Source organism: Nestor notabilis, unplaced genomic scaffold (assembly GCF_000696875.1).
Source record: "Nestor notabilis isolate BGI_N333 unplaced genomic scaffold, ASM69687v1 scaffold1634, whole genome shotgun sequence".
NCBI lineage: Eukaryota > Metazoa > Chordata > Aves > Psittaciformes > Psittacidae > Nestor > Nestor notabilis.
The window spans coordinates 85,784-112,789 of NW_009926663.1; the positions used below are offsets into that span (position 1 = coordinate 85,784).

Sequence of the window (27,006 nt, forward strand, 5' to 3'; positions counted from 1 at the left end):
GAAACAAGACTGCCTGGATCCAGAGCACAGTACAAGACTCAGCAGGCACCAGGTTGTCTCCCAGTTTATTAGTGGAGACAAACATGGACAACTCAGAAGCTGCCTCATTTTTCAGGGCCCTTTTTGCTCTGTTTGCTTGTTCCTACCTATGTTCTGGTCACTTTTCTACTGCATGTCTTCCCTGAGAACTCCCCATCTGTGCTACGCTAAGAGATGGCATACACAGAAGATGCCAGTCTCCTTGCAGATACACCCATTAAATAATAACAGGAGAAACCCTCTCAGGCCACCATTTTCAAAGGCAGACTAAGGTGGCAACCATTTATCCTAGCAAGAAACTCCATGTGCTAAAGCTTTTATAAAGGTGAAATTAGCCGCCTGCAATGACTGCTGTAAAATTGTTAAATTAGTAACAGTGATTATTCTCATTTCTTGTTGGGGTACCAGGGAACTAGCACCAAACACCAGTGAAAAAGGCTCCTCCAGAAAATAAATTAAACCAAGTGAAACCAGAAACCTTGCTGAGCTCACTGCAGGGGCGCCTGCTTGTAAGGACTTTAAGTGTCACCCTATATCCCCGCTACAAAAGTACAAAAGTGAACAGGAAAGAGTAATCAATTTTTTAATGCTTGCTAAAAATTAATATGGCATGAAAAGAATTACAAGTCACAAGATGCCACAGGAAACTGGAATGTTTAAGCTTAATAAAACCATAATTCCCAACCCCTTTTATTTTCCAGTTTGAGGCATCAGATCTTCAACATGCATTTCCATTAATCCTCTTTATTTAATTTAATGAAGTACTCGAAAGCTCCCGATCAATAGCAAGGCTTCACTCAAGCATATACTGTATCACAGAAGGATCCACCTCTTCTGCTATCAGACTAGTTTGCAGACTTTGTATTGTTGCTTTTTTCCCCAAGCGCTGTCTCCACAGGACAAACGCAGCTACAATCTGTGACTGCAGGTTGTGAGGGTGATTGACTTTACATCGATAGATGTCAGTATGGGACAAACCCAAACACAGAACTATATGCTCCCATTCCGGTCCCAGTCTCCTTGCAAGCTTGTTCAGCTGCTGATCTGTTGGTGAAGTCTTCAAAATACACGGTGCAATTTCAGCGACATCTGTAAGGAAAAAGAAAATGCACACACATGTCACTCGACGATGCTGCAAATATTAATGTAAGACCTTGATGAAGGAGGGAATAAGCAAAGTTGAGGTGAAAAAATTAATTAAAGAAATGGATTACATACTCAGCTAGAAAAATTAATCACATAATCAACCAGAAGATTAATTAGAGGAAAGCTGATGCTCAGTGGACCATACTAGGGAGCCTATTCTGACATTCAGATATCAGAATTCTACTCCAAAGAATTCCAAAATATAGATTTCAGGGTAGTGAATAAGAAAGATTTTCAAGAAACACGTCTCCAGCAGCCATCACCATCTGAAAATCAATCTGCTTGCACCAGGATGATATAGTGGCAAATGATGAATGTGGGACCAGTAATACCGTATTACTTCTATTCTGTGACTCTGTTTACACCCTTTGAAAATAATTTTTGATTCCTCAGTTACTAGGTATTACTCCCTATTTATCTTTTCTGTTTTGTTTTGCTGAGGGCTGCTCACAGGAAATTCTTCAGTCTCCTAAGATGCTACTTAGCCTTTGTGACCTGCCCTATATGGCAAACTCATCTTGAGGAGACCAGCTTCGGGTCTTTTCTTTTATCCGAATGAACGCGTAAGCATGGTTCAGGTGAACCCCAATGAACAGGGCATCAACACTGTTCCCAGTACAAATTATGCTTCACCCCATTTATACTGACAGTCCTGAAAACAGGCATGTTTGTGCTACAGCTCCATTCATCTGGCCTCCTTGAGGCTGTTTTCAGGGGAGTCCCATGTTCTCTCAGAGATTTCTGCCCTATCTGCCTTAGTACCATATGAGCACCCAACATGCCCCTGAACACGCTGTTTATCTGAGATGTTTAGCATCAAGCTAGTACCTGAGTCATGGAGGACAGAATCAATATAACTACCAAACCAGCTTTCACAGGAACCATTAAGGTAGCTGTAATTAACAGTGACAAAAAACCTCTTAGGGACTGCACCAAGTATTTCTTACAAACACAAGTGATCTCTTTGTGTATTCCCTGTGGCAATCTGATCATTATATTAAAAAAAAAGCATTAATACAAACAGTATTAATAGCAGAGTGAGAACACAGTGCTATTCAGAGACATGCTGTATGGGATCCATCTCACCTAACTACAGGTAGCCTAATTACACTAGGATTAATTATCATTAAGGAGAGAAATAGGCACTTCTAGAACACAATCCATCTCACCAGAAAGAAGATGTCTCAAATAAGCACATGAATTACTCCCTCTAAACATGCACATTTCTCTCCATTGACTATAAAAGGAGCACTGGGTATAAGCTCAGATGTTGAAGTTGATGCTGTAAACATCCAGTGCTGGTGAAACAATCCTCTCGCTGCCTGTAAATGCAAACCACGTACCAGTTGCTTTAAAAAAGTGCATTTAGAAAAGCAGCATAAGATATCTATGAAGTACATTTGTTCTTCAATACCCTTTGCAATCACAAGCTGAAATGAAGGGTCAATGCAGCCTGCAATTGCTGCTGTACTTTTGTTGTTGAAGATACTGCGTCAAAACATCAAAAATATCCCCAAGAAAAAGCTGATTATAGCCTGTCGATCTGAAGCAGCAGACACCCTACAGAAGAGCCGCTTTGCAAAATCTAATTTATAGCTCCAATATCATACTCTCAGCCTCCACTACAGCAGAACAGCAACACTAGAAAGCACCACTCCTTCATTTTATCGAAAGTAATTGGTTTTGCATAGAATATCCAGAGCCTGCAAACGTTTTACAATTTAAGCCCAATCATACGTAAGTACTATACAAAGCTGCTTTGAGTAAAGGGAAAATTGCTTTCTGAAGAGTGTTTAGGTCCCTTTGATCTTTCTGTCTCCAGATTGCCAAAGGAACCCAGGGCAAGTGGCTGCTTTCGGGACAGAGCAGAGGATGCTCCTGAAGAAGGCTGAGCAGTACTGGTGAGGCTGTCCAGTGCTGTCACATCACACATGTTACCAGCTCCACCGGTAAGTGAGGACAAGGGACTGCCTGTCATGAACGCAAATATCTGAGAATAACTAGAATTTTAAATATAGCTACACTGTGCTGTCGCCAGGACTATTTTTTAATATTAAACCACTGATTTGGCTTATGGTAGACTTCTAAGCATAAGGCAGTGTGTGCAAAGGAGTGCTACTTGCCAGCCTGGGCTTTTTGGTCTCATGCTAGAATTTTTATGCTTCATGTTCACTAGCAGAATGATTTTATGATACTGAAATACGATCAAGCAGGGAGGCCTAACTATAATACATGTCAGGTTGTCCATCGAGCCTTTCATATTAGGCAGATTTTTTTGCTGCAACAAGTATCTTGCCTTCAGCCTGTTATCAGCCCTTTAATAAGAGTAAGAATAAAACCCATCCAGGAAATCTTTTCATCTTATGCTACCATCTGATTCTAATAGGGACATGGAAAATTCTGGGACAGAAGCCAAATGTTAAATTTAATACAAAGGACTGTTATTTTAGTCCCATTTTATGTGATAGCTCTTTTTCAGCTCTGATACAAAGTCACTCAGGAAAATATGAGACAAGTATTACATGATGGGCAATATTATTTACAGGTATGGAGAAATATTTAGTGAGACCTTTCAGTTATGACAAATGCAAAATCACAAAAATATTTGGATATGTTCTTGGATCAATGCCACTCTTAATTTAATAAACATAATGGCATTTCAGGTAAAAGGGAAATGAGTTTCCTGTGCTCAGCACCCAAGCTGCTTTGAACACATTGCAAAAACATTAAAGATGCCTTTTTAGTTATGTTTACTACAGACCTTCTCTTATAATATCCATTTGGCAGGAACTGCCTAAGGGAGGTAATGAGATTAGAGCAAAAATTTCAATTATGCAGATCCTTCAATTGTATTTGAAAGGTAAGTTTGGGATACTGAGACCTCAATTTTGCAAAAGAAATGTGAAGCTCTTTTTGCTGCAGGTGGATCTGATGTGGAGGTGTACATGCTTAGGTATATGCTTCAGATTAGCAAAACAAGGACTGCATTGTTAGAAACAGGAAGAAGCGGGGCTTGGGGCACCACTTGAGGGTGTTGTGGCCTTCTCAGGAGAAGGCAATTTTCCATGCCCTCACCTCCAGTGAGCACACCAAGTGAAACACCATGGACAGCTGTGAACATGGTCTATGTCACAAATTGCCAGGGCTGCGCACTGCAGAGATTGAGAGGCTGAAGCCTCACTGCTCACACTGAAGCCACTAAGTCCCTGAGGAATGGGGAACCAAGAGCTTTGTGCTGGAAAGCAAGACAGCCCAGTGCAGAGCTGGTCTCCTGGGACTGCTGGTCAGACTGCTGACATGGTGCTTGGGATCCTGAAAATCCTCTTCCTCCAGGTTGGAGGGAGGTGGGACACTCTCCACCCTAGCTTTGGAGCTGAAACTGACCCAGAGAAAGGAACATAGCTCCTTCTATTCGAAGTTGCAGCATGAGGAAACGTTCTTCTCCCCATCTCCTGCTCTCGCTGGTCAAGGAAGCTCATCCACCCTAAGCCTTTATCCTAGCTGTCCCAGTTAAAAAACAGGAGATGTTGACAACTTCTGGCCTGTGTGCACATCTGTGCTTCCAGACTGCTGCACAGACTGGGAGATACGACGGTGCTGGCGAGTATGGATGAGAAACAAAACTGGATATAAATAGATGGTATCACAGACAAAACAGAGTAACTCAGATACCAAAGCTATATATGGGGCAAAGGCAGCTGGTCACCACTTTAGAATTTCTTTTTCTTTAGGACCTCTCCAGCTTTAAGTAGGAGACTCCAAGAAGATATTGCAACAATCGGGGGGATGGAAAATAAACTCACCCCAGCTCTGTCCCGCTTGGCACAAGTGGGAGGATGCAAAATAAAGTCCAGTGAAAAGGGACTTTGAATCACCTGAAGACTTTTTTCTGGTTTTGCTTTCTCATTACCATCTCTAGGTGATGAAAAAAAGTAGAGATCATCTCTTAGGCTGTCCTGCACCATGGGAAAATCTTTACCAGCATCAAGGAACTGACCTCCCACTCTCCGTGCTGCTGGAATGCACTGAGGAGCAAGCGAGCTTGGCTCCAACGCAAGACACAACATCAAAGAGTGCTGAGGCTTTTTTGGGTAATCTGTAAAGTACCCAGCTGATTCTTCAGAACTGCTGGCAATCCCAAGTGCCTTATGGTTTTGTCTAAAGGACCCTTCTCCATGTAAGTAGGACTTCTCTGTGCACAACCAAAAGCATCTCTCAGAGTTTCAGGGAGCCTTCTCAATACACTTTTGCACAGTGCAACACAAAAGCAACTGGGAAGGGTCAAGAATGCTTCCCAGCCTCTAGAATGGGGCCTGGTGGTGAGTAAACCCTTCTGGGAATCAAGGAATATGCTGAAACAGAGCAAAATTGCACACAAGAACCCTTGGCAGAAACAGCGCTAGGCAAATGTTCTTATTTTTATATAATCACATCAGAAACAATTAGGTGATTCTGAGCTTCAGACCCCACATAACTGGAATGGGACTGTAAAAAGAAGTAACTGCTTAGGCATGCATCTGACCTCAGCATCTTCTACTAGTAGGTGTACAGAGTGATCCTTCACTGATCCTTCAGTGATCTGGCCTGAAGTCAGTATTGTTCACTTGACCCTCTTACAAGGTCCTGCTCATAATTTCTGAAGAGTTCAAAGATAGAATTTCAGAGTCCTCTTTAATTGCCTTTCCTGGCATCTGGAGTACAGTTCTTCCCTGAAAAGTGCTGAAGTTAGATCAAGCAATTCCAGAAGCAGCAAACCAAAGCAGCCTTGTTTCTCCCAGGTGTGAGTCCTACAGTTGACTCGTGCTTCAGGACTTCTCTCCTCCAGCTGCTTACCGATTCTCAAGTCACTCATGAAATTGCTCCTCTCCACAACAACAAGTAGGCAGACTTCTTGAGGTTGGCCAACAGGTTCAGGAGCTACTAGGTGTACGTGCATACACACCATGGCCCACAGCAAAGGAGCTCACAGCCTTGATTACTATAGGAAATTATGCTGAAAGGGACTTTGAATCTCTATAGAGCCATTGTGGCTAATGTGCCAGCAGCCAGTGACATATGGGGCACTTCAGCTAAAGGGAAACATATATAATAAAGAATCTAGTGCCAGGCTCTGCTTCCCTCCATCCCCCTTGGAGTGCAGTGCACTTGACTTCAACTAGCCTGAGCCACAGACCCAGCAGTGGGCACTGAACAGGCACGGTCATGGTTGCCAAGGCTGTGTGCTGTGTGTTTTGGCAGCTGTGTTATGCTCAATAAATTATTTAATGATTGAATGTCACAATAGGAAGTAACTTGCACATAGCCAGGTATATTTACTTTAAAGTGAAATCCCCTTGGCCTGAGCACAACTCTAAAAGTGGGTCATGAAGCAGAACAACACTTGGCGGATCAGGTTGGGACAGGCTTTCAAGAGCAGTGAGGTGGGGTTGCAGAACCTGAACTGGAAGGTACGTAATGCTCCCACTAATGGAGAGATCAGAGACTTTAAGAGCTGCAGCCCCCCTTGAGCTGCCTGGAGAAAAGGGAAAGCAGAGAGTAAGGATTTTGAGGGTTCCCAGTGGGTGCGGTAGAACACTCAAGTCAAAGACAAGATCATGGTGGATGTTCTGGTGAGAAGAATGGAACAAACAGAGGTGCTGGGTAATTGCAGGGGACGGCTTGGCTTGATTTGTTAGAAAAGGGGGTGGGAGGTGACAGTGGCCTCCATTTGTACAGCTGCTCTTCTGCCTTCTTGTTCAGCTGTTCTCTCCCAACCCTGTCCTAACAGGCGGAACTGCAGGCAAATGCCTGTCTTCTTCCTACAGCACATCCAAATTCATGAGCTCTAAGCCAACCTGCAGCAATGAATGACTACTGTGCCAGATGGGAAAGTATCACGCTGGATATATGACATTTGGCAGGCCTGCATGGAGAATGCAGCACTTACTCCCTCCTGTGCAAGTTAAAAATGATCATGAAGCATTTTAAGTTTATTTTGTTGCTGTGAACTTTAGAAGGGTCTGATTCAGAACCTGTTTAAACACAAGAATCAAGCTCGAATGCCTGATCAGTGAAAACAGCAGAACAAACTATCCAGAAACCAACCCTTACTATATAATTTAGGTGTTGGTTTTTTTCTTGTTGTCATTGCTGCTAATTAAACATCAGACAGATCCAAAGGCTGGGAAGGGAACATTAGCATTTTGCCACAGCTCTGGATAATTGTGCTCCAGAGAACATGGAAGAATATTTCTCTCCTGTGTATCACCATATACATATCTTTTCTGCACATCTGCAAACAGCATAGATGTCACAGCCCATCCAAAGTCTATTCAAAACCACTGGGTCCAACTCCTGGTCTTAGTACACTTCAAAAAGTGTTTGGCCAACGAGCAAGAAGAATTGTACTGTAAACCCTGTACTATTTGAAGATGGATAACTGACCACATTGTAGATATCTTTCCATATATAAAGTTAATACACTCAGATGAAAATAACCTAAAAGAAGATTAAAATAACTTGAAGAAAATGTTAAAAGAACTTGGAGAAGCCTTCTCTTGCTTTTAGCATGTGCATTGCTATTCCTCTATCTCTGTTTCTCTGTCTCTCTCATGAGTCACATGAATTGCTGCGAGATGAAGGACTGTAGAAGCTCTTCCACTTATTCGCAGACTGCCTCCCCTGTAGGCTTTTGTTCATTACCAAAGAGATGCGAGATGCCCACCTTCTTCATCCCATTTGAGGCTATCAGAGGACACCATTTAAAGATGAATGCAAAGCATGCACTGTTCTCTGCTTGGGACTCTCACTTCTTCCTCCCATAAATCTGACTCAGCAGGGGAAAATCCTGGTGATGGAAAACCTTTGTAGGAACAACAGGCCCAGTTACCTTCCTAAGAATAAATACTACCTTCTCTAATGCAACCAAAATTAAATCTTGGTCAGTTAAATACTGAGACTAAACTACAGAATGGAATCTGTACAAACTACAGAATGGAATCTGTACTGTAAGTGCATTAAAAGAAAAACACCTAAATCAAAGGTTTAGAAAGTGGCACTTTTTTTTTCAACTGACCACATTACAGTAAAACAAATTTGACAGAGAATTTTATGTTTGTCTGAGTATATGCTGCATTTATGCTTCACAAATGCAGGACTGTAAAGTTTCTGTAGCTTGACAATTTCTCATCTGATTAATACAAAGCCATCAATATCCAGAATAATACCAACCTCTGTCGATTACTGATCGTAATACACTTACTCATAAGCGTATTTCTGTCATGGTAATTTCCATTTCCATGTCTTGTAATTTAATTATGTAAGGCACTAATGAAAATAAAAGCAAATACGAAATTAATTTTTAAGACTGGCTGCATTCTTCCACAACATGCTGGTTTTTATAACTTGTATTAAAAGCTAGGAAGTTCTCTGTCTTATTTTAAATAAATTGGAATCTAATACTATGACAGACTATGTGCAGAATAAATTGTGGCCATGATCCATGATAATCAAATCTACGTCAACTTTGTACGGTCTCCCTCAAGTGAAGCAGAATCCACTCATGGTATCATATTCAGCTCCTTCCTGACAAAAGCTTGCTGTGAGTCTGAATTACTGGTGTGATTAAAAAGTACATATATCTTCAATTGTTGACAATCTCGTCTCCTGTGTGAGCTCTGAAGCATCATGCTTTGTGACATTAAATACATTTGGAGTATTAGGGTAGGAAAAAAAGACAACGTATGAAATTTTGTAAATCTACAGGCAATTCAAGAATGCAGATGTTTCTGTTTTGGCTGAATACCAGTAGCTAATTCATATATTCTTTATCACTTGCTAATGACTGCCTAGTAGCTGTGGATGTGGCAGCAGACTGCTAAAACCTGAAACAAAACATTTGGATTTTATGACAAAAGTTTTCAACTGTATTCCCCCTATGCAGTTCCAGTAGCTACGCACTTTTCCTGAACTTTCTTTTAATCTGTTTTACAGGTTTTGTACCTTCCCAGATCTCTGCTATATTGATGGCCCTCAGTATTACTCCATATTAAACAGATTGACAGAGAAGTTGCTAAATAAATCCACGCTATCATAAATTTTCACCCTTTTCAAGCCATAGGGCACAGTCACGTTTTCATTTGCTTTTTATTGGGAAGAACAGGGAGGAAGTTTCAGCAGTTAATAATGTAGATGTTATTCTGCTTCCCTAGTATTTCTCTGCTGTGCATACCATGAAATCAAATAGTTAATTTCTTAAATAAAATGGTGACTATGGATGCATGCAAGGAAAAGAATACCTGTGCAGAGAAAACACAAACACAACATACTGTAATATCTGCTCTCTTTTGAAGCAGGATTACCCTACATTACAGACAGGAGCAGACTTAATCATACTGTGGTTTTATACTTTTTTATTTCTAGCAGCATTTGATGCTGCTGTAGCACTGAAGTGGAAGTAAAATTTGCTTGATATTTCCTATTAATTTCTATATTGTTATACATAAATAAGCTATATGCATCAGCACTGAAGCCACAGCTAACGATGACATCAATGCAGTAATACCTTTGATGTAAATGCATGAACAGGTTCAGCATGCAGCATTACACTAAGGAAAAAGGAAATACCTAATCAGCTGGGAGGTTCTGAGGAACACCTGAGCTGCTAGGAATTATTTGGAAGAACCGTTTAAATACAGATACCAAGCATTCAGACCTTGGCCAAAGATTTTTTCCCAAATGAACAAATATGACTTGAACAGTTATATGGAAAGAAGACATATGACCATTTTTTGGAAGCCAGGGCAACTACTTGTTTGTTAGCACAAAGCTACCTGACAGCCTGACAGAACAAAGATGAGAGCCTCTGGTTTACATGCTAGCAGTCACACCAAGAGTCGACTCTAGAAATAATGCCGAAAATATCATATTCTGAAGCATGCCAGTGGATTTCTATATACCTTTGAATGCTCTGCAGTTCTTAGTGAATTCAATGGAGTCTGATAATATGGCACTTTCAAGTATTAATTGTTGGTCTGAAGCACACAAAGCCATCATTTCCCTCAGTCAGATTTCTCCTCCATGCTATCACAAACAATAATTAACAATCAGAGGATGGGTGTATGAAGTCAAAACGATCATAAACCACATCCATATTTGCAGTAGGCTTCTCATGGTTTCATAGGAGGCAAACGTTTATCCGTGTGGGCTGGGCAGCTCTGACAGAATAATTCACCCACTCTAAGTGCAAAACAAAGACAACTGGAGCAATTAATGATTGTTTTGTCAGCTAGATGACAAACTCATCACGCAACTTTTGTCAGGGGATTGGAAGTTAACTTTTTTGACAGACCCTGCTTGAATGTTTGTTTCAAATAGCCTGAGCTGTCTTTCAAACACCTGAGACAAGTGCTAATCCTGCTCCTCCTTTGCATGCAAGAATCACAGCAGAGTCCTCAGGCTTCTTATCTGCTGAGTACAATAAGTGAGTAAATATTTCACTAGCAACTTTCCTACCAAGAAATCTGTCTAAAGGCTGCAGCAATTCAACAATAAAATCATGTGCTTGGACTTCAGCTATCAATGTCCCTTTCACCCAACAACAAAAATCACACTGCCAGTATGAAGGATTCTTTTTTCATATAACATAACTAACTGTACATGTTTCCCTCACAGAACTTAAACCAAGTACGACAACAAGCCATTATATTTAGCCTTGATAAAACTGTTCATTCCTCCCAGGGATTTTTTTCTTCAAGTTGGCTCTTCTTTTTGCTTTGGCTCGAGTAGTTAGAAATATCAGAACCGAAGATCTGTGCAACAGATGGAGCTCGGTTGAGAAGAATGCCTGTAAGGATCTTTGCCTGGCAGGTGTCAAACCAAAATTAATACTGCACATATTATGCTTTACCGAGCTTCAGATTTTAGCAAAGTGAGACTGCGTTCCTTCCTGACCACAAACATGTATTAATAGAACAAGCCATGCAGAGCAAGCTAAAACAGTGCTATCATTATGCTGAATCCTCCACTGCTTGGCATTTTATTTAATCATTTACACCCATGCAAAGCAAGTAAATAAAATGCAGTGGGTTAGTTGAGTGTCTCTTTACAGACGTTTTGCACAGGTGTAACAGGTGTAACAGCCTTCACAAAATGCCATAAGCAACATGGACTTGGAACCCTCCTGGGGTTTTTTTCCCCTCTTTTTCTTGTGTCAGTACCTTAAAGGCTTACAAACTTTAGAAGTCTTTCTGACATTTGAAAATCCACAGGGAAAACTAGGTACTGGTGCTGAAATACACTGCTCAGCTACAGTCGGTCACTACGTCTGGCTTGCCAAGTGGGATTCATCAGCCTGAGTCAAAAGGCAGCGCTTTCCACAGGTGTCAGGAAGAAGAGCTTCAGGTGGCATTATCTGCTTCTCTCCATTTCCACACTAGTGGGAGGCTTAGCATCGCAACCAGCCCTATCAAGTGCCAAGTCACTTTAAGACCTGAAAGAAACTAGTCTGGAATCTCATGGATGGTTTGACCGATCAGTCCAAAAGCAATTTTAGCTGACCAACAGGGAAGTCATTTTAGAAGGTCACAGTCACAGGATTTTTAATTATCTGTAAAATAAATGTGAGATTATATTTGTGTGTGTACACAAGCACACACACACATTTTCAAAATCTTAATAAAAAAAATATGAAAGGTAGATATCTGCAAGGCAAATTCATCCTCTTTTTGATTTCACTCCTACAAATTCAGGTTAGGGAAATGTCACATCACCCTGTGAGAAAAAGGATGAAAATGGGAGCATGGGTGAAGTAATTTCATAAACAGAGGTCATAATTCTTTACACTTCCACGGGTTTGATGAGCAGTCCTTTCCCCTCTGAGTCAGCACTGACCTAACATCCCGTGTGATGTGCTCACTGGCGTGGCTCGTGGCTGTCCTGTGACACGGCTCGTACCGGATGACACAGCATGCTGACCAGCTGCAGTCATAACAGATCCCAAGGCAGCATTCAAAGTAATGAGGTGACTCACAGCTGCGGGCCCAATTACTGTTTTACTCACTCAGGAGTAGAATTTTGCCAAGGCAACTGAAGCCAGATCAAAATCAAACAAGCTATTAGCAAACATTTGTATTACTTATGGTATTTGTAGAAGATTTATGCTAGTATTAGCTGGACAATCAAAACACAAAACTTAAACATCCGAAAAAATCTTTTGCTTAAATAATTAATTTTCATGTCTCACGTATACAGAACAATGTTTTCCCTCATAGTTTTGTAGTCTAACAGCTGCCAGATTTTGGTCCAGAATTGAAATTTCAGTCACATTGGCATTCGTACATAGCAAATCAGAAATACAAATGTTTTAACATCAGAAATGAAAAGGCTGTAAGATCAGACAGACCATAAAAGATTTCTTTTATTTGGTTTGGGATCTTTACACAGTCATGCCTAACGTAAGTGAGACTGAAACAAAACCAAAAAGTAAAACAAAAAACTAGACAAATCTGTTCTGTCCCAGAGATGCAGAAATAGAAATGATGCTTGTGTCCCTGGGGGAGCCAAAATCTGAAATCCTGCTACGCACAAGAGAGAAGGGCTGTTATTTCCTTGACAGCTGTTCCTGACATCACAGCTACCTCCTACAGGTAACAACGGAAAAACAATCTTAAAAAAGGGTATTTTTTTTTTTTTTTAGCTTAAGCAAACATCTTTTCAGTTGTACAAACTCAGAAACAAAGAGATGAGAGGGTTTTTTATAATGCTAGAAATTTTACTGCCAGAACTGTAAACATCAGCATCTTTCTCTTCCACCTTCAGTTGTAACTGTTATGAATTGTTTGAATTTAATAAGGGAATCAAACACACCCTGCAATGAATGTTCTAATTGATTTGGTGGTAGACAGGACTAAGTATTTTGAGCTTCACAGTCAATGTGTTACCTAAATTTGTGTGTGTGCTCATCAGAGAAGAGCCAAATGATCTGGCAATGCGAGGTTAACACATTCTGCCAAAGTGGCCTCAAATTTCTGTCAGCAGAAATGCGCCATACCACATCAGCATATGCAAACCCAACTTTGCTGTGCACAAACCACACAGACTGTTCCCTGCTACCCAATCTGACCTTCCACTTGCGTTTTAGTGTGTGCAAATATTCTAACAACAGGCACAGAGGGTTCATGTGAAAGTTTACAAGTTCAAGTGCAGAAGACAAATGAAAATTTGGCTTCAGTGCTTTGGTTTTCCCTCATTTGGGAGACTCCAGCTTTCTAAGTCTGTTATGCAGTATAGGAGTTGCATCCTAAAGCCACAAGACTGATCTATTCAAATACCTTTATTCAGTTTTGTAGACTGAAAATGAGCGTTTACTGTCTACTCAAAGAGGTTGACAAGAACATGAAGGTACCATTACAACTCAGACTTTTCAAGATGCATTATTTACTAGGCATTATTTACTGATATTAATACAGTATTTGAATTGTTTGAGAACTTCAGGCACCCCACATAAACTCCTTGCTTGAAGCATCATGGGATTTAAAGATTTACGAAGGTCTTCACATCCAAAATTGCCAAGTGAATGGAGACAGTCAAGCTGAAAACTGCAAAGAGCCTCAATGTTTTCAGGAAGCTCTGTGCAGGCAGATTGTGAGACTTGGAACAAGAAGCCACTAGACCTTTTTAAACAAGCCAGGTCCAAAGCATTCAACAAGGAGACTCAACAGACCCCTTCTGTAAACCAAGCAAGGAAAGCAGAAACAATTTTTAATACTGTTCTTTATGTCATGCAATTATTTCCACATGCAAGTAGAGAAACTCGGTCAACCAAAGACGCCTGTGTCTGTAAGAGTGGTAGGAACACAACTTTTACAGGGAATAGAAGTATGTTTGGAACAGCTGAACATGAGCTTAATGAAGTAATTTCAAGCAACATATAAAATCCTCTCAGATATACAACTGTAAAAAAATTGTAGCTCTGTAAAGCCACGGATTGCTATTTTAAAGACAGTTTCATTAAGAAACACAGCTTGAGAATATCTATCAAATAAGATCAGAGCTAACGCAGGACAGCAGGAGGCAGCTGAAGCAATCTGTAGCACAGTTCTGGTGCTCACTGGTCTCTGACCCTGAGAAAAAATATAATTACTGCATGAATACATATATTAGACCAAAACAGAAAGGCTAGGAAAAGGCAAAATTCTGCTAGAAAGAGAGAGTGAGAACTCCTCGGGTTTTATGAAATGGTCTACAGCTCTGCACATACCAAGCCGATATATTTTGTTAGACTGACAACACAGCTGTGGCTTCAATTTTGAATTCCCTATTTTTCTATGGGAATCATTAAATACACTTGTCCTGTTCAACAGAAAAGCAAATTTGCCTCTACTTTTTATTCCTCTGAAGCCTTAATTTAATTGTGCAACATTTGCTTTAGAAACATATTTGAAGATGTTTTAGATATTACTTCATTTGTACACTATCTCAGGCTTTCCAGGAACTCTGAACCAACAGCCTCCTAGTCTTTCTTAAATCTGAACTACTGTATCTTATGGCTTCCACACTGTACTGTCTGGAAACTCCCTGTGAAACCAGCCTGTTAAATACAAACATGCAGGGAGGAGACACTGTGCCGGAAAGTTTGCAATCTCAGGCGTGGGTTGTGAAAAATGCTTTCCATGCATTAGTTTATGTACACAGAGATTGCTGTGAATATGTTCAAATAACTCCAAAGAGCTGAGCCTACACCGGTAAAAAAGGAAAAGCACCAGAGGAGATGACAGCCCAGCAGCTCATCCATGCTGGATTTCCTACTCACGACCACTGCTTTGAAAGGTGCCCATCTTCAAGATGCCGATGGCTGTGCCCTGCAGTTTTAATCAGAGAACATAATTTACTAAGCCCCAGAAATGTAAACAATAAATTGTCCCAAGTAATCTCAGTATGGAATCGAGCATACTGGAGTTTGGAAATCCTCTTAGGTGCTGATAACCAAAGGGAGCAGACAACCAAAGGGGTCAATAGCTATTTGAGCTAGAAAGGCTGAAACGTTATGGAGACAAATATGCACACATGTGCTTGGGACAAGGCTGGGGCTCCGACCTTGCAGCCTCGTGCAGAGTGGATCTTCCTGAAGTTTCTGAGCTGTGGAGCTGGGAAGGCTTCACACAGAGGAGCTCCCATGCACTTAAGATGGAGACAGTGAAGTTTTGCCCTTTTCTGTTTTCAGTCATCCATTGACAACAGGTAAGTCATTAAAGTATCTGAAAATATCTCCTATATGTGCTCTTTGTTCATGCAGGTTCCGTCATAACAGTTTCTCAAAAATTCATGAAAAGCCACACCAAGACTGCAGTTGATCCGCTGTCACTGCTTACCAAAGCATCCTCCAACATCTGCACCTCACCTCTATTCTGCCAGTTGCTTCACGTGGAATTTAAGGCATTGGATTTAATCTGGAAAAAAACACTTCTGAGTCAAATTCTGATGTCTGCATTTACACAAACTGAGATTTTCCCAGACAGTGTAGATTCCTTCTGGTCTTCCACTCTTAGCACTGATTTAGTCTATTCCCACCATTTGCCATCTCGTCCATCTCTCTTCTCTTTCCTGCCTTGTGCTGCAGCTGCTGGAGGGCTCTGGAGCTGGGGCAGGGTGCTACCACCATGTCCTCCATCACAGAACGGCAATTGGTCTGTCTCCTAACCCACACTGGGCAGGCATGCAGCCCTCCACCGGATGGGTGGATTCAGCTGTGTCAAAGGTATGCTGCAAGTTTTTCTGTAACAAAAATCCTCTCCTACTTTTAAAGAATGAAATTGGTTTCTTTTCTTTTTTTTCTTCCTTGTCCAGCTTTTTCTCTCCTTCCCCACCCACTTTTTCAAGCAGGAAAGAGAGTGACAGGGAGAATAATGATTTCCTCAGTTTGCTGGAAAAAAAAACCCACAAAAATTTTCCAACAAGACAATTTTTTTTTTTTTTTTCCCAGTGAGGTTCAGAAGCAATTTTTTAATTTAAAATTTCCTAAATAAGTGTCCAGTTAATAGTGGCATTTGGCATGGAAGGTAGCAGAGAACTGGTACCTCTATTTCATTTAGGACAGATCCCAGCCCTAAGTTTAACAAGAAATCAGCTTGATCTTTTCTCTTGAACTGTATCTTTGCAAACCTCTTTTCTCAGGATTTCAGCTGTGTAAGTCAAACTCCATAGCCCAGCACAGATGCACAGCTTGTGATGCTTTCCTTCTGCCAGTTGGCTTGGCGTGCCCCTGGTGTTAATCCCCACTATCTCCACATGTTTGGGAAGGAGGGAGGAAAGCACTGGTGAGAGAGGAGAGGACCAGAGTGGCCAAAAGCCGGGGCAGACTTCCTATGCATGGAGAGCACAACAGACACCAGAGCAGCTGGTAAAGGAGAAGAAAAAAGCACTGAGGCTATTGATTTTCCAGTGGATTTGACGGGCAGGGGTCTGAGCAGGTTTGGGACCCTACAGTCACTGATAAGAACAGAGTGCATGTACACATCACATACTGTCTCTGTTTCTACTCAGGAGTCAACCTTGTTTATGGTGTACTTTGTCTGAGCAGATGGCAAAGCGTGATGGCTGCTGGGTTAAGATTTTGCTGCCAAACCAGCCCCTGGCTGTTTTCAGGAATAAAGACTGCTGCTCTTTTACCAGTGCAAAAATAGCCGTCGCTCCAATTCCCTCTTTTTTTATGTATTACAGGAGCACCTATCTAGCCAGACTATATAATTACCTTTACGCAATATATAATTAACTACCTGCAACAATCTTCCTGCTTTTACTGGTGGTGGAGGGTTGTTGGGTGTTTTGAGGCTACTCCAGCAGAGCCGCCGAGGGTGTGCTGTGGCCATGAGGCAGCATGGCTTCCTGTGGATAACCCCCCTTCCAGTGGTGCAACAAGGATCACTGGCACAGCAAGATGTAATTCAGTGCTACCCTGTCCCAGCAGCAGGGTGTTGGCCTCCTAAAACTCAACAGCTACCTCCAAAACATGAAGTCAGTGGAGTCCAGTTACCATCATTGGCACAAGTAAGTTCCATGCAAACCAGCAAAAATAACAGCTCTTGGAAACATGACAAGTTCTGGGGACAACCAACCATCATCCTCTTTCCTCTGCAATTCTGAGTCTGCTTGTACCTGGAAACAGGAGTGGAAAAAGCACCCCAACCACACACATACACAAACAACTTCTCCTCAGACCACCGGCAACTGTTGATCCAGTGACCGCAGCTGGAACATAGCAACCCTACACAAGCGATAAAGCACTGATGGGTCGGATTTTATGGTGTCAGCCCAAACTCAGTATCACAGAGCATGCACTGGCCAAGCCAGCTGTTCTCCCTAGCTCCAGTGAGCCTTGAGCCGTGCTGCGTGGAATTGCTGCTTTCCACATGGAATGTCTCATTGAAAGCACTGTCTGCCACAGGCACTGCAATAGCACTACGCATTTTTGGTGTGATAAACTGAACTTAGAATGGGAAAGCATTGCTCTGTGAGCTGAAAAGCAAACCAAACAACAAGTGATAAAGTCTGGAGCTTCAAGCCAAACGTTTTAGTATCTGGTGCCGGTCCCGTTTCCCAAAACAAAGGGTAAGTTTATGCACACTGTAGACATTTTCTGTCTGGAGCAACGCTAACACATTACCTATTTATTTACACTGTACGTGAAGGGTCCTGCACCCCACCCATACAGTGGTCTGAACCTAGATCCACCCTGCTCTTGTTCTGGGAGTAAATCTAGGTGTGTTGCAGAGCTGATGGATCCAGATATTCTGCAACAACATCAGGCAGAAAAGGCAACATAGGTCCTTCCTTGCCCAGACTGATTTTAATATCACCTGTGGCAAGGAGAGCAGGGAATGGCAAACAGATCTGGGGCACAGCTAAAACCTCAGGATTTCTGGAGTCTCCGTCATACGCAATAATTACAAAATCATGCCTCCTGTCTTCCACATACACAGCAAATCTTTCTTCTCCCTTCATCCTGGAGGGGATGAGATGATTAGGAAATTCCCCTAAGCTTCCCATACTTTGGTTTCTTTCCTCATTTATCGTAGAATCATAGAATCAACTAGGTTGGAAAAAACTTTTAAGATCATCAAGTCCAACCTTTAACCCAGGACTGTCAAGTCCACCATTAAACCATTTCAGAACCTTACCTCAAAATAAGATCAGGCCACTGAACATGCTCTGGACTTTTGCTTCTTATTTCTTTATAGGAAATACTTCTTTCAACATGGAAAGGACCAACCATGGGATAACCATGCAAGTCACCCTATTATGCAACAGAGGGGAAAACTACGTGTGCTGGTACACTGTGGTTTTCATTCCTCTGAAGGCTGCCTTCCTCCAGGGAATTCCAGTAATTGGACTAATTGAAGTGTGTTTTGACAAGTTACAACAGCCCAGTAAACCCACCTATGAAATTACACCCTGGTAGCATCTTCCAAAACAAACTGAAATTGTGGTATCACAGCTCATTTGGGAAGCTGCTATGCCATAGCTTCCATTTGTTATGAGAACATAGCTTGAATTTTTGTTGTAGAGAACAGGTGGTGTTACACCAAGCGATGTGGCTTAATCTTCCCCTGTCTCAGGCTTGTGTACTGGCAGGGGCCCCATGGATCATCTTGTGAAACTCTAACCAGAATAAAAACATATAGTCATAATTTATTCTCATTTCATCTATTTTCTTTCGGTTTAGGTCACTCCCCTAACAAAGCCTTCAGCTTAACCCTAAGGTTGTCTGTCCATCCCCAATAAACAAAGTAATCAAAGAAAATCAGAACAAGCTGCCAGTGTAGATGCTGGCCTGTTGGCAAGACAGGGGCACTGGCAGAGTACAAGGGAACAAGCAATGTTATTCTGAGAAAGCCTTCCTACTACCAAAACCAGCCATGCCCATGAGCCCCAGCCACATACCACATGCCAGGCATAGCACATGGTTTCCATTACTTAGGTTTTCTTGGTTTATTCCATGACTCCACAAGCCTGCGGGCCTCATACTGCCTTTTGTTTGCCACTGCCACAGAGAGAAAATACCTGGCTGGAGAGGAAGCTCTTATATACAAACAATTTAGGATTCAGAGGGCAGAAGCTTTAAAATTCTAGAGGTTAGAACATTTTGGAAAGTAAGCCACAAGAAGTATGCATGGACCAACTCCATCCCGGCTCCTGGGCTCAGCTGCAACCCAGACAAACTAGCACATCCTGGAGATACCTACCAGGAAGACAAAGGAGGCAGAAGCAGTAACGGAAGGAAGTCCCAGACTAAAATACTTCATTTTTCCGTATTTTATTTCCTGCATATCCCAAAACAGACAGCAGACAGATTTTTTGCAGAAGTGACCAGGATTTATTAAAGACAGGATATTGATATGAAACATTCATGACCCTCAACTTAGCAGTATTTCTCTTGGATGGGGTAACGAAGAGAATTTATTACACATCAGTGCCAAGAAGCTCATAATAAAAATACAGATTATGGTTCTCAGATTCGTCAACTCAAACCAGATATTTCTGAAAAAACACTCCAGCAGGAAGGATGTAAATCTCATAAGATACTTGGGCTACCAAAGCAGCATATGAAGTACATATTTTATTCAACAATAGGATACAAAGTAAATGATTTGATTTAAAACCCCTGAAACAAAGGCAGTCTGTGGAGACATGAGGAGACCCCTTGTCATGTTATTCCAGGTGTGAGGAAGATAAAGATGTATGTTAGACATAAGCAAAGCAAGCAGAGATTTTATTGCATTGAAAGTTGATGATTTTACGAGTCTTGAAATAAAATAATAAAGCACGGATAAAGCAAGATAGAGAAATAACCGCAACTACTTGGGAAGCCAGGCTTCAGCAAAGGTTCAGACAGACCACAGCCACAGCAAACCTTCACGTCAATTCTTCCCTGATCATCTGGTCTCCTCTTCCCTTCCATTTCTGACCTTCAGTTCTTCCTGTTCTGGGACATACCTACTAGAGAATCAGCCAAGGAGGACCCATTTATTAAACTCCTAATAGTGAGCTTTGAATGTTTCATTCTGCTTCTGCCACGCTCCCTGTAAAAATGAAAGACCTCTTCAAAACATTCCCAGAGCTTGCCTGTGTTGCATCTGCATGATCTGCACAGCTTCAGGAAGACCTAACACGTCAGCATGCTGTGAAAGAAGGAAGTCATATGTTCTTAAGTACGACTGAAGGCATTTTCACTACTGAAAGTTTCCGTATATCAGAGTGTAGCAGACCAACTCTTTAATAACTTGTCTCTCCTAATTTCCAGAGATACAAGGGGAAAACATTTTGATTTTAGTGATAAGGTTTTCCAGGGTTTCCAATTCCTCATTTCTCTCAGCCCATTCTTGGGGGAAAAAAAAGAAAAAAATCCTCTTGAAATCCTCCAAAACCCAAAGCAAAGAAAAATAAAACAAACCAAACAAGTAAGTACCATAGTGTTTCTAATTGCCTTCTAAAATACAACAAACCAAAAAAAGCATCTAAAATCACTTTAGTTTGGGGAAGTTACTAATCACAAGATCTCTACTGCATGTCTGTGTTTAATAAAGAATGTAATGGAAAAAAAAACCCCAGAACATTAGTGACCATCCAAGAAAGATTTCATGAAAAACAGGGTGGAAGGGAGTTTGTTCGGATTTAATGTTTCCCCAGAAGCATCTCTAGTCCAAACATTACACCACAGGTCAAATGGAGGGAAGCCAGAAATTCAAACACTTTAAAAATAGCCCTTAAAAAGGAAAGTGAAAGTGGCCAGTCCAGTTCCACCTTTCATGATCATGAAATGCAAATTCTGTGATGAAAAGCAAATTTGGGCTCTGGTACCATCACTGAATGTCAGTAAAACCTGCAACTTACGCATGGAAAGTCCAACAGGAAAATACAGGTCCAGCTTCTAAAATTTTTCCAGACGAGGTAATTCAAGCTTGTACTATTGCTTGTAAGTACGCTCACATTAAAATATTTGGAACTCACAGTTGAAAATACTATGGACTGTCCTCAGCCCCCTGATGTAGCCCATCCAAGCCACCTCCTTGCAGATGGAGAAGCTCAGAAAAGCTCTGCCAACTGCCACCATGATCATAAAAAGGCCTGGGGTAGCTGTCTTGGTAATAGTTCACAGCTGCAAGTTTAGTCTTGCCAGCCTGTTTTACACATTGCAATACTCAACTTTCCTTTAGAGGTTCCTTTCAATTGAAGTTACCTTTTCAATGTTTGGTAACACTCAGACTTTGCATCCTGTTGCTCATGTAGGTTCATTTCTCCTTTATAACATTTCCCTGGGCCTCAAGGTTGAAGATGCTGAGGGAAGAGAGAAGGATGGTGATGAGCATTACAGCACTGGAAAGCAGTCACATCATCCCTACTAGATTCTCACAGAGAACCCCCACAATGCCTCGCAAATTGGCAAGATAGCAGAATGTCCGCAAGGCAATTTTTCTCTCTTCTCCAGCTGCTCTTTGAAAAAGAGACGTGTGCCATTAAACAGGGAACCAGAGGGTTAAGCATTAAATTGCCTGAAAGACAGAGCACTTGAGGCCCAAACAAGCTGAACATCTTAGTCTAAGAAAAGGCAATTCCAAACTTCTTGTCAAGCATCATTGAGAAAGAAGTGATCTTACTCAAGGATGAAAATGACCAGCAGCCTGCAGCACTGAAGCAGAAAATACAAGCTCTGGGAGAAAAGTCTGACACATACTCAGAGGATGCTGACAAGAGCTTTGAAAAGCTAATCTCTCCTGAGGCTCATGAAGCTGAAGGTAACCCCCTTGAGAAGGCGGGGGAAGTGGCACCTATCTACTCATCATGTCATCTTGTGGGAAAAGCTGTAGCCTGATAAAGCAGCAAAGAATTAAAACTGAGAAAAGACAAGTTCTGTAGTTTGGAATGGGCCCAGAGGGGGAAACCTGTTCCAATACTGCAAGCAGAGCACTTCAGGCTTCAGAAGCAAGCAAGCAAGCTCTGCATTTCTTCAGAGGAACAGGCAAATGTAAACGGCACTCCAGGGAAAAGATGCTGATGAAAGGTATTGTGCTGTGTGCTTAAAAAGAGAAAACTGCTCCAAACAGCTAAGGGCTCCAGAGAGGTCTGAACAAATGAAAAGTGGGAAATGCAAAATCACAAGATTTCAAAGACTGGGTTTTCATGGGACCTTCAGATGTCTTCCTGAAGGCTGAGGCTCCCTCTATGCTGTGCATGGGGCGAGTGAGACTTCTGAGAGCATGATCCACACTAGCTGGCAGACTGAGCAAGGAACAAGAAATGAGAAATGCTGACCCATATTCCTCTTGATAACATGAGAGCTTAACATGGGGCCACAGGGACGTATGTCTCCATTGCTGGTTCTCCGCCTCTTCCAGAGCTGGATAAATCCTTCATTTCAAAAGCAAGCAATGTCGCTGTCTCACAGTGAGATCTGAGGACTAGTGCTATCACTGACCCACTTCGCCCAACATCCCTAGTCACCCACAGTTCATTTCTACAGAGGTTTGAATCCACGTCCCTCTGTTCCCAGAAGACTGCTCTAACCTCTTGGTCCCTCCTAGTGAACCTGTTCTTCTGGTTGCCCTCAGGCAACAAAAGCATGCAGGGCTTTCTAGCCTTCTGCCTCAGCGTTCACAACCAGTGGTTGCTTGATGGTCTGCAAATGACTAGTAAAACTCAGTCTGAGCTGCAAAAGGAGACGAGTCTTGTGCAGGACACAGCAGAACTTCCTCTCCCAGCACAGCCAGCAGATGCCAGGGAGGAAATAGGAAAATCGAGTCAACTGAGGAAGCAGCCCTGGCTAGGAATATCTTTGGTTTCTAAACAGCCTGATTCAAAAGGAAAAAAAAAAAAAAAAAAAAAAAGAAGGAAAAATAAAGGCAGTGGTAGAAAAAGCCCAGTCAATCAATTAGCCAGTCATTTCCAGTTCAAATATTTCCATAAGTGCTTGGCAGTGTTTTCTATGTAAGGGATGTCTACTGCTGGTGAAAGATTTCTTAGATGGCTGAGAATTCCCCTTGATGACAAACTCTCTTCAGACAAGCTCCAGTCTGGGCAATTTCCCTTTGGAAGCCCTCACAACTTGGTAATTTGTTCAAGCATTCTGAGTCTTCTTAAAAGAAAAGCCAATTGGCTATCAGTTGCATTTCCAAACCTGACACACTGAGAGAGACAGTGCTGAAGTGTAGGAAAATGCCTGAATTTAAGACACCAGGAGCATACTGTCTACCTGACCTGAATAATCTACCTTCACAGAAAACATTCACACAGGTCCTTGATATGTCCCAAACAGGCCTACAAACAAGCTGTGTTTAAGAATAATTTTGTCTGTTACTGAAATTCAGCCTAATCTGACTTATAACTTGGCAGCTGAAAGCTGGCAGTTCTTATACAGAAAAGTATAAAGCTGTAAGTAAAGTGAAATACTGCAACCTTTTCTATTCTGATAACCTAAACTGTCCCTGAAGTTCTAAAATCTAAATAATGTGAGATTTGGCCATGTTTGAATTGAGGCATTTTCTTACAGAAAATATTGTGGGCTTTCAGTCAGCCCTGTGAGCTCAGTAGAGATTTACAGATAAGGAGTTCATGATGTGGCTCTGCAAGCAGGCAGTGGTATGTTCCACTTATTAAAGCTATCAAAGCATATATGAACATCCCAGCAGTTCTGCCATCTTCTGCTCCGCTGCTGAAGGGCTATGCCCTTTGAGATCACCTCCTATACTTTGCATGTCCATCAAATTGGCCTTGCACGTTTGCTGAAAGTCCTGAAGGCTTTGCCGAGAAACTGGAAGCTGTTCTCCCCAGTCCACATCTTCCCTCTGATTCTTCATCGCAGCCAGCCAGCTGCCTTACAAGTCAAGCAGTGCCCATATGAACACAGCAGGCTTGAGTCCAAACTGGAGAGCAGGACACAGCCAAACTCTGATTATTAATCCTAGACCAGACCGTACTCCTACAAAGGGATGCACAGGGCAGCCAGCACACAAGTAGGATTATGAACACTAATGAGACAAAGGCAAATTTTAATTACGGTGCATGATGGCGACACTTATGTACCATAAGTGTCCCCATCATGCAATAGTATCTAAAAATACCTACTCCTTTATTCCCACACTTCAAAAAGTCCTTACACTGCCAGTAATGGATGATCTGCCATCACAGCATTTGGTGGCTTTGTGTAATTTTTCTTTATTCGTTATGCCGGCAAATCACATATGAGGATAGATGATAAATATTCCTCATTCTGGAGAATGTTCTAATGTTTTCTTATAAAGAGGTCTAAATGATGCTGTTTCTCTTTCTTTTTCTTTTTTTTTTTTTTTTGTTGTTGTTGTTGAGGTTTTTCTAGCTTTGAAATGGAAAGTGAAGTGCTCATCAGCTGCCAAGTGCTACTTTAATATTAACCATGCAACAATTACCTCTTCAATAACCTTCATTATATTAAATTACATGCTATCCTTCCTCAGCTCAGTGTGAAGACTAGCTGAAGAATAAAACAAGGAAAAAAACAACCCACTGAAGCCATTGTACAGTACTGTTCCTACGCAACAAAGGTGAATATACTTCCTGCAGGGAAACTAAGTATCACATAAGAACTGCCTGTCTTCATTTGAAATCTTAAATAAAACCTAAGTGAAGTCCCCTTAACTATTTCAATGTTCATTTCACTGCAATGATGTGGTGCTGTTGCTGAAAATGCATACATGTTACTGCGTAATTCAAGAGTGTAGCAATATGCAGTCATGAGGAGTTAAATAGTGAAGAAAATTTTGGTTTCAGCATTTTCTTAATTTTTAATAACTTTAGCAACCAAATATTCTCATGAGGTCTCTTTCAGTACAGAGCAGAGATTTATATATTCCATTACTTTCTCTGAATAACCAGTACTAGTTTGTTTCTTTCTATTCCCTTCTAAGGATATGTCTATACTTGCTGGCTTTCAACAAACACATTTACCTATCGACATTCTGAGGTTTTAAAGTGAAATTTATTCTCAAAAGTGGCTTACCAAAATGACATTAAAATTCTGCACCCTTTATGTCCCAGTGTCTTCCAGATAAAATTAATTCCATTTACAAAGTATAGGCTTGGGGCAGTATTTTGGTGGTGTCTTTTCTCAACTCAGCCTTACTGACTGCACAGGAAAAATTAGCTGCACTTTTTTTGATTCTGTCATTAACACTGGTGGTAAGAACTACGCACGACAAGACATGCATTCAAAAGAATAAGGCAGCGTAAGTAAAGCCAGAATGTAATAACTCAGGAAAGAGTTAATTTGGTGACACTGAATAGAAAACAGTTCATAACTATGCGAAAAAACCCTCATCATTCTGAAAAAAAGAAACAGAAAAGAAACTAGTGTTTCAAGATAGTGTGGGCAAGACAAGTTCCTTGTTGATGGACAACTCTCTAGCAAGGCCGTGAGCAATCACAGCACCATGACCAGACGCAGAGAGAGACTGCACAACAGAGGTGCACAGAATGGAAAGACAAATTGTTCTGCTACAGGATCTGCAGTATCAGAGCACAGCTTGAATATTGAATGACCAATCTCCTCCATGTCCTTGGACAGAGAAGATTAGGTGGAGGGCAGATGCCTCTAGAATGTCCAATAGAGGCTTTGTCCGTCGTATCATCATGCCCCATACTGGCGCTGTACTGCCAGAGCCTTGGGCTCGGATCATCTATGCTTTATGAAATCCTGGCTAAGTTGGACCAGTAATAATGATCATATGTATATCCAATATGTTTGCTGGAGAGAACGTGGAACTGCTTATGCTCTTTGACATGTATTCATGCTGTGAAGCAATCACCAGCTGCTTAAGTCTCAATGGAGAGAGGGTATTGCCAACACTATCTCAGCCAGTTTGGATCTCTGAAAGTGGTCATGGCTTTCTCTCTTCTGCCTTTAGAAATCTTGTTGGAAATTGGGGGAACTGATTGAGAAAGAAAAGGAGACCACAAGCAACAGACAAAGATCAGTGTCCCTGAACTCATGCTCCCGGAATTAAAATGTTGCTATTGTTAAAACTTTTGGCAGCAATGGGATCCATCACAAGAAGCCCCACTGGTGTTTATCAGCTCTCTATCAGCTTCTCATGAATTGCCCTCCTACTCTGCAAGTTCACAGATTTATTTTTACCTCCTGAAAGTGACAAGTTAACAGTGATACTCCATACTAAGAGCATAATTGGGGGAGTTTGAGAGTTCCTGCATTTCCAGAGAAACAATGGTTGGGCATCTACTTGATTTTCTTGTCAAGCATTGCAGAGATAATGTCCATCAGGGTCTGCACCGTGGATTTTTGATAGAAGTGAGAATGCAGTACCACACCTATGGTTCAGAGTTCCAAAGCATTCATAGGATGTGATGTCTTCTAAATACCGTGTCTGAAGCTACATATTCCACTAGGCTCCCTAGATTTTTGTGGAAACATCAATGATCAAATCCTCTACTGAGGGCTGGTGAGCTAAGAAGAAAACTTGCTGTAGGAGTTTAACTCGGCTGTCAACCGGGAGGACACAAACCAGCATGAAACTTCTTCTGTGTATTTGCTGTTAAAATAAGGAACAGGCGCACAGAAGCCAGGGCTTTAAGAAACAGATAATGTCTAGCAAACAGCAGCACATTCACGAACATCAAGGTATCTTACAGCACAACAAAGTGTATTTAGATTGTTGTAACTGGATTTTATTTCAGGCCATGGAACACAGCAATAATCCTTAGCAAGAATACTTTGTAATCTTTGTGTTTATCACAGCGCCTATAAAATTTGTCATCATTGGTTGCATCAGAGATTACATTACTCCGCTTTTTTAGGACACA

At 41.5% G+C, this 27,006-nt stretch overlaps 1 protein-coding gene across 1 annotated transcript in view; it reads right to left on the minus strand.

Moving 5' to 3' along the window:
• Positions 1 to 624: 624 nt before the first annotated feature.
• The window catches only part of CRADD (CASP2 and RIPK1 domain containing adaptor with death domain), a 75,905-nt gene continuing 49,523 nt past the window's right edge, over positions 625 to 27,006 (minus strand). The window contains exon 2 of the mRNA XM_010013627.1: positions 625 to 1,128. Coding sequence (XP_010011929.1) covers positions 833 to 1,128 — 296 coding nt within the window. The 3' untranslated portion in view covers positions 625 to 832. The remainder of the gene's footprint in view (positions 1,129 to 27,006) is intronic.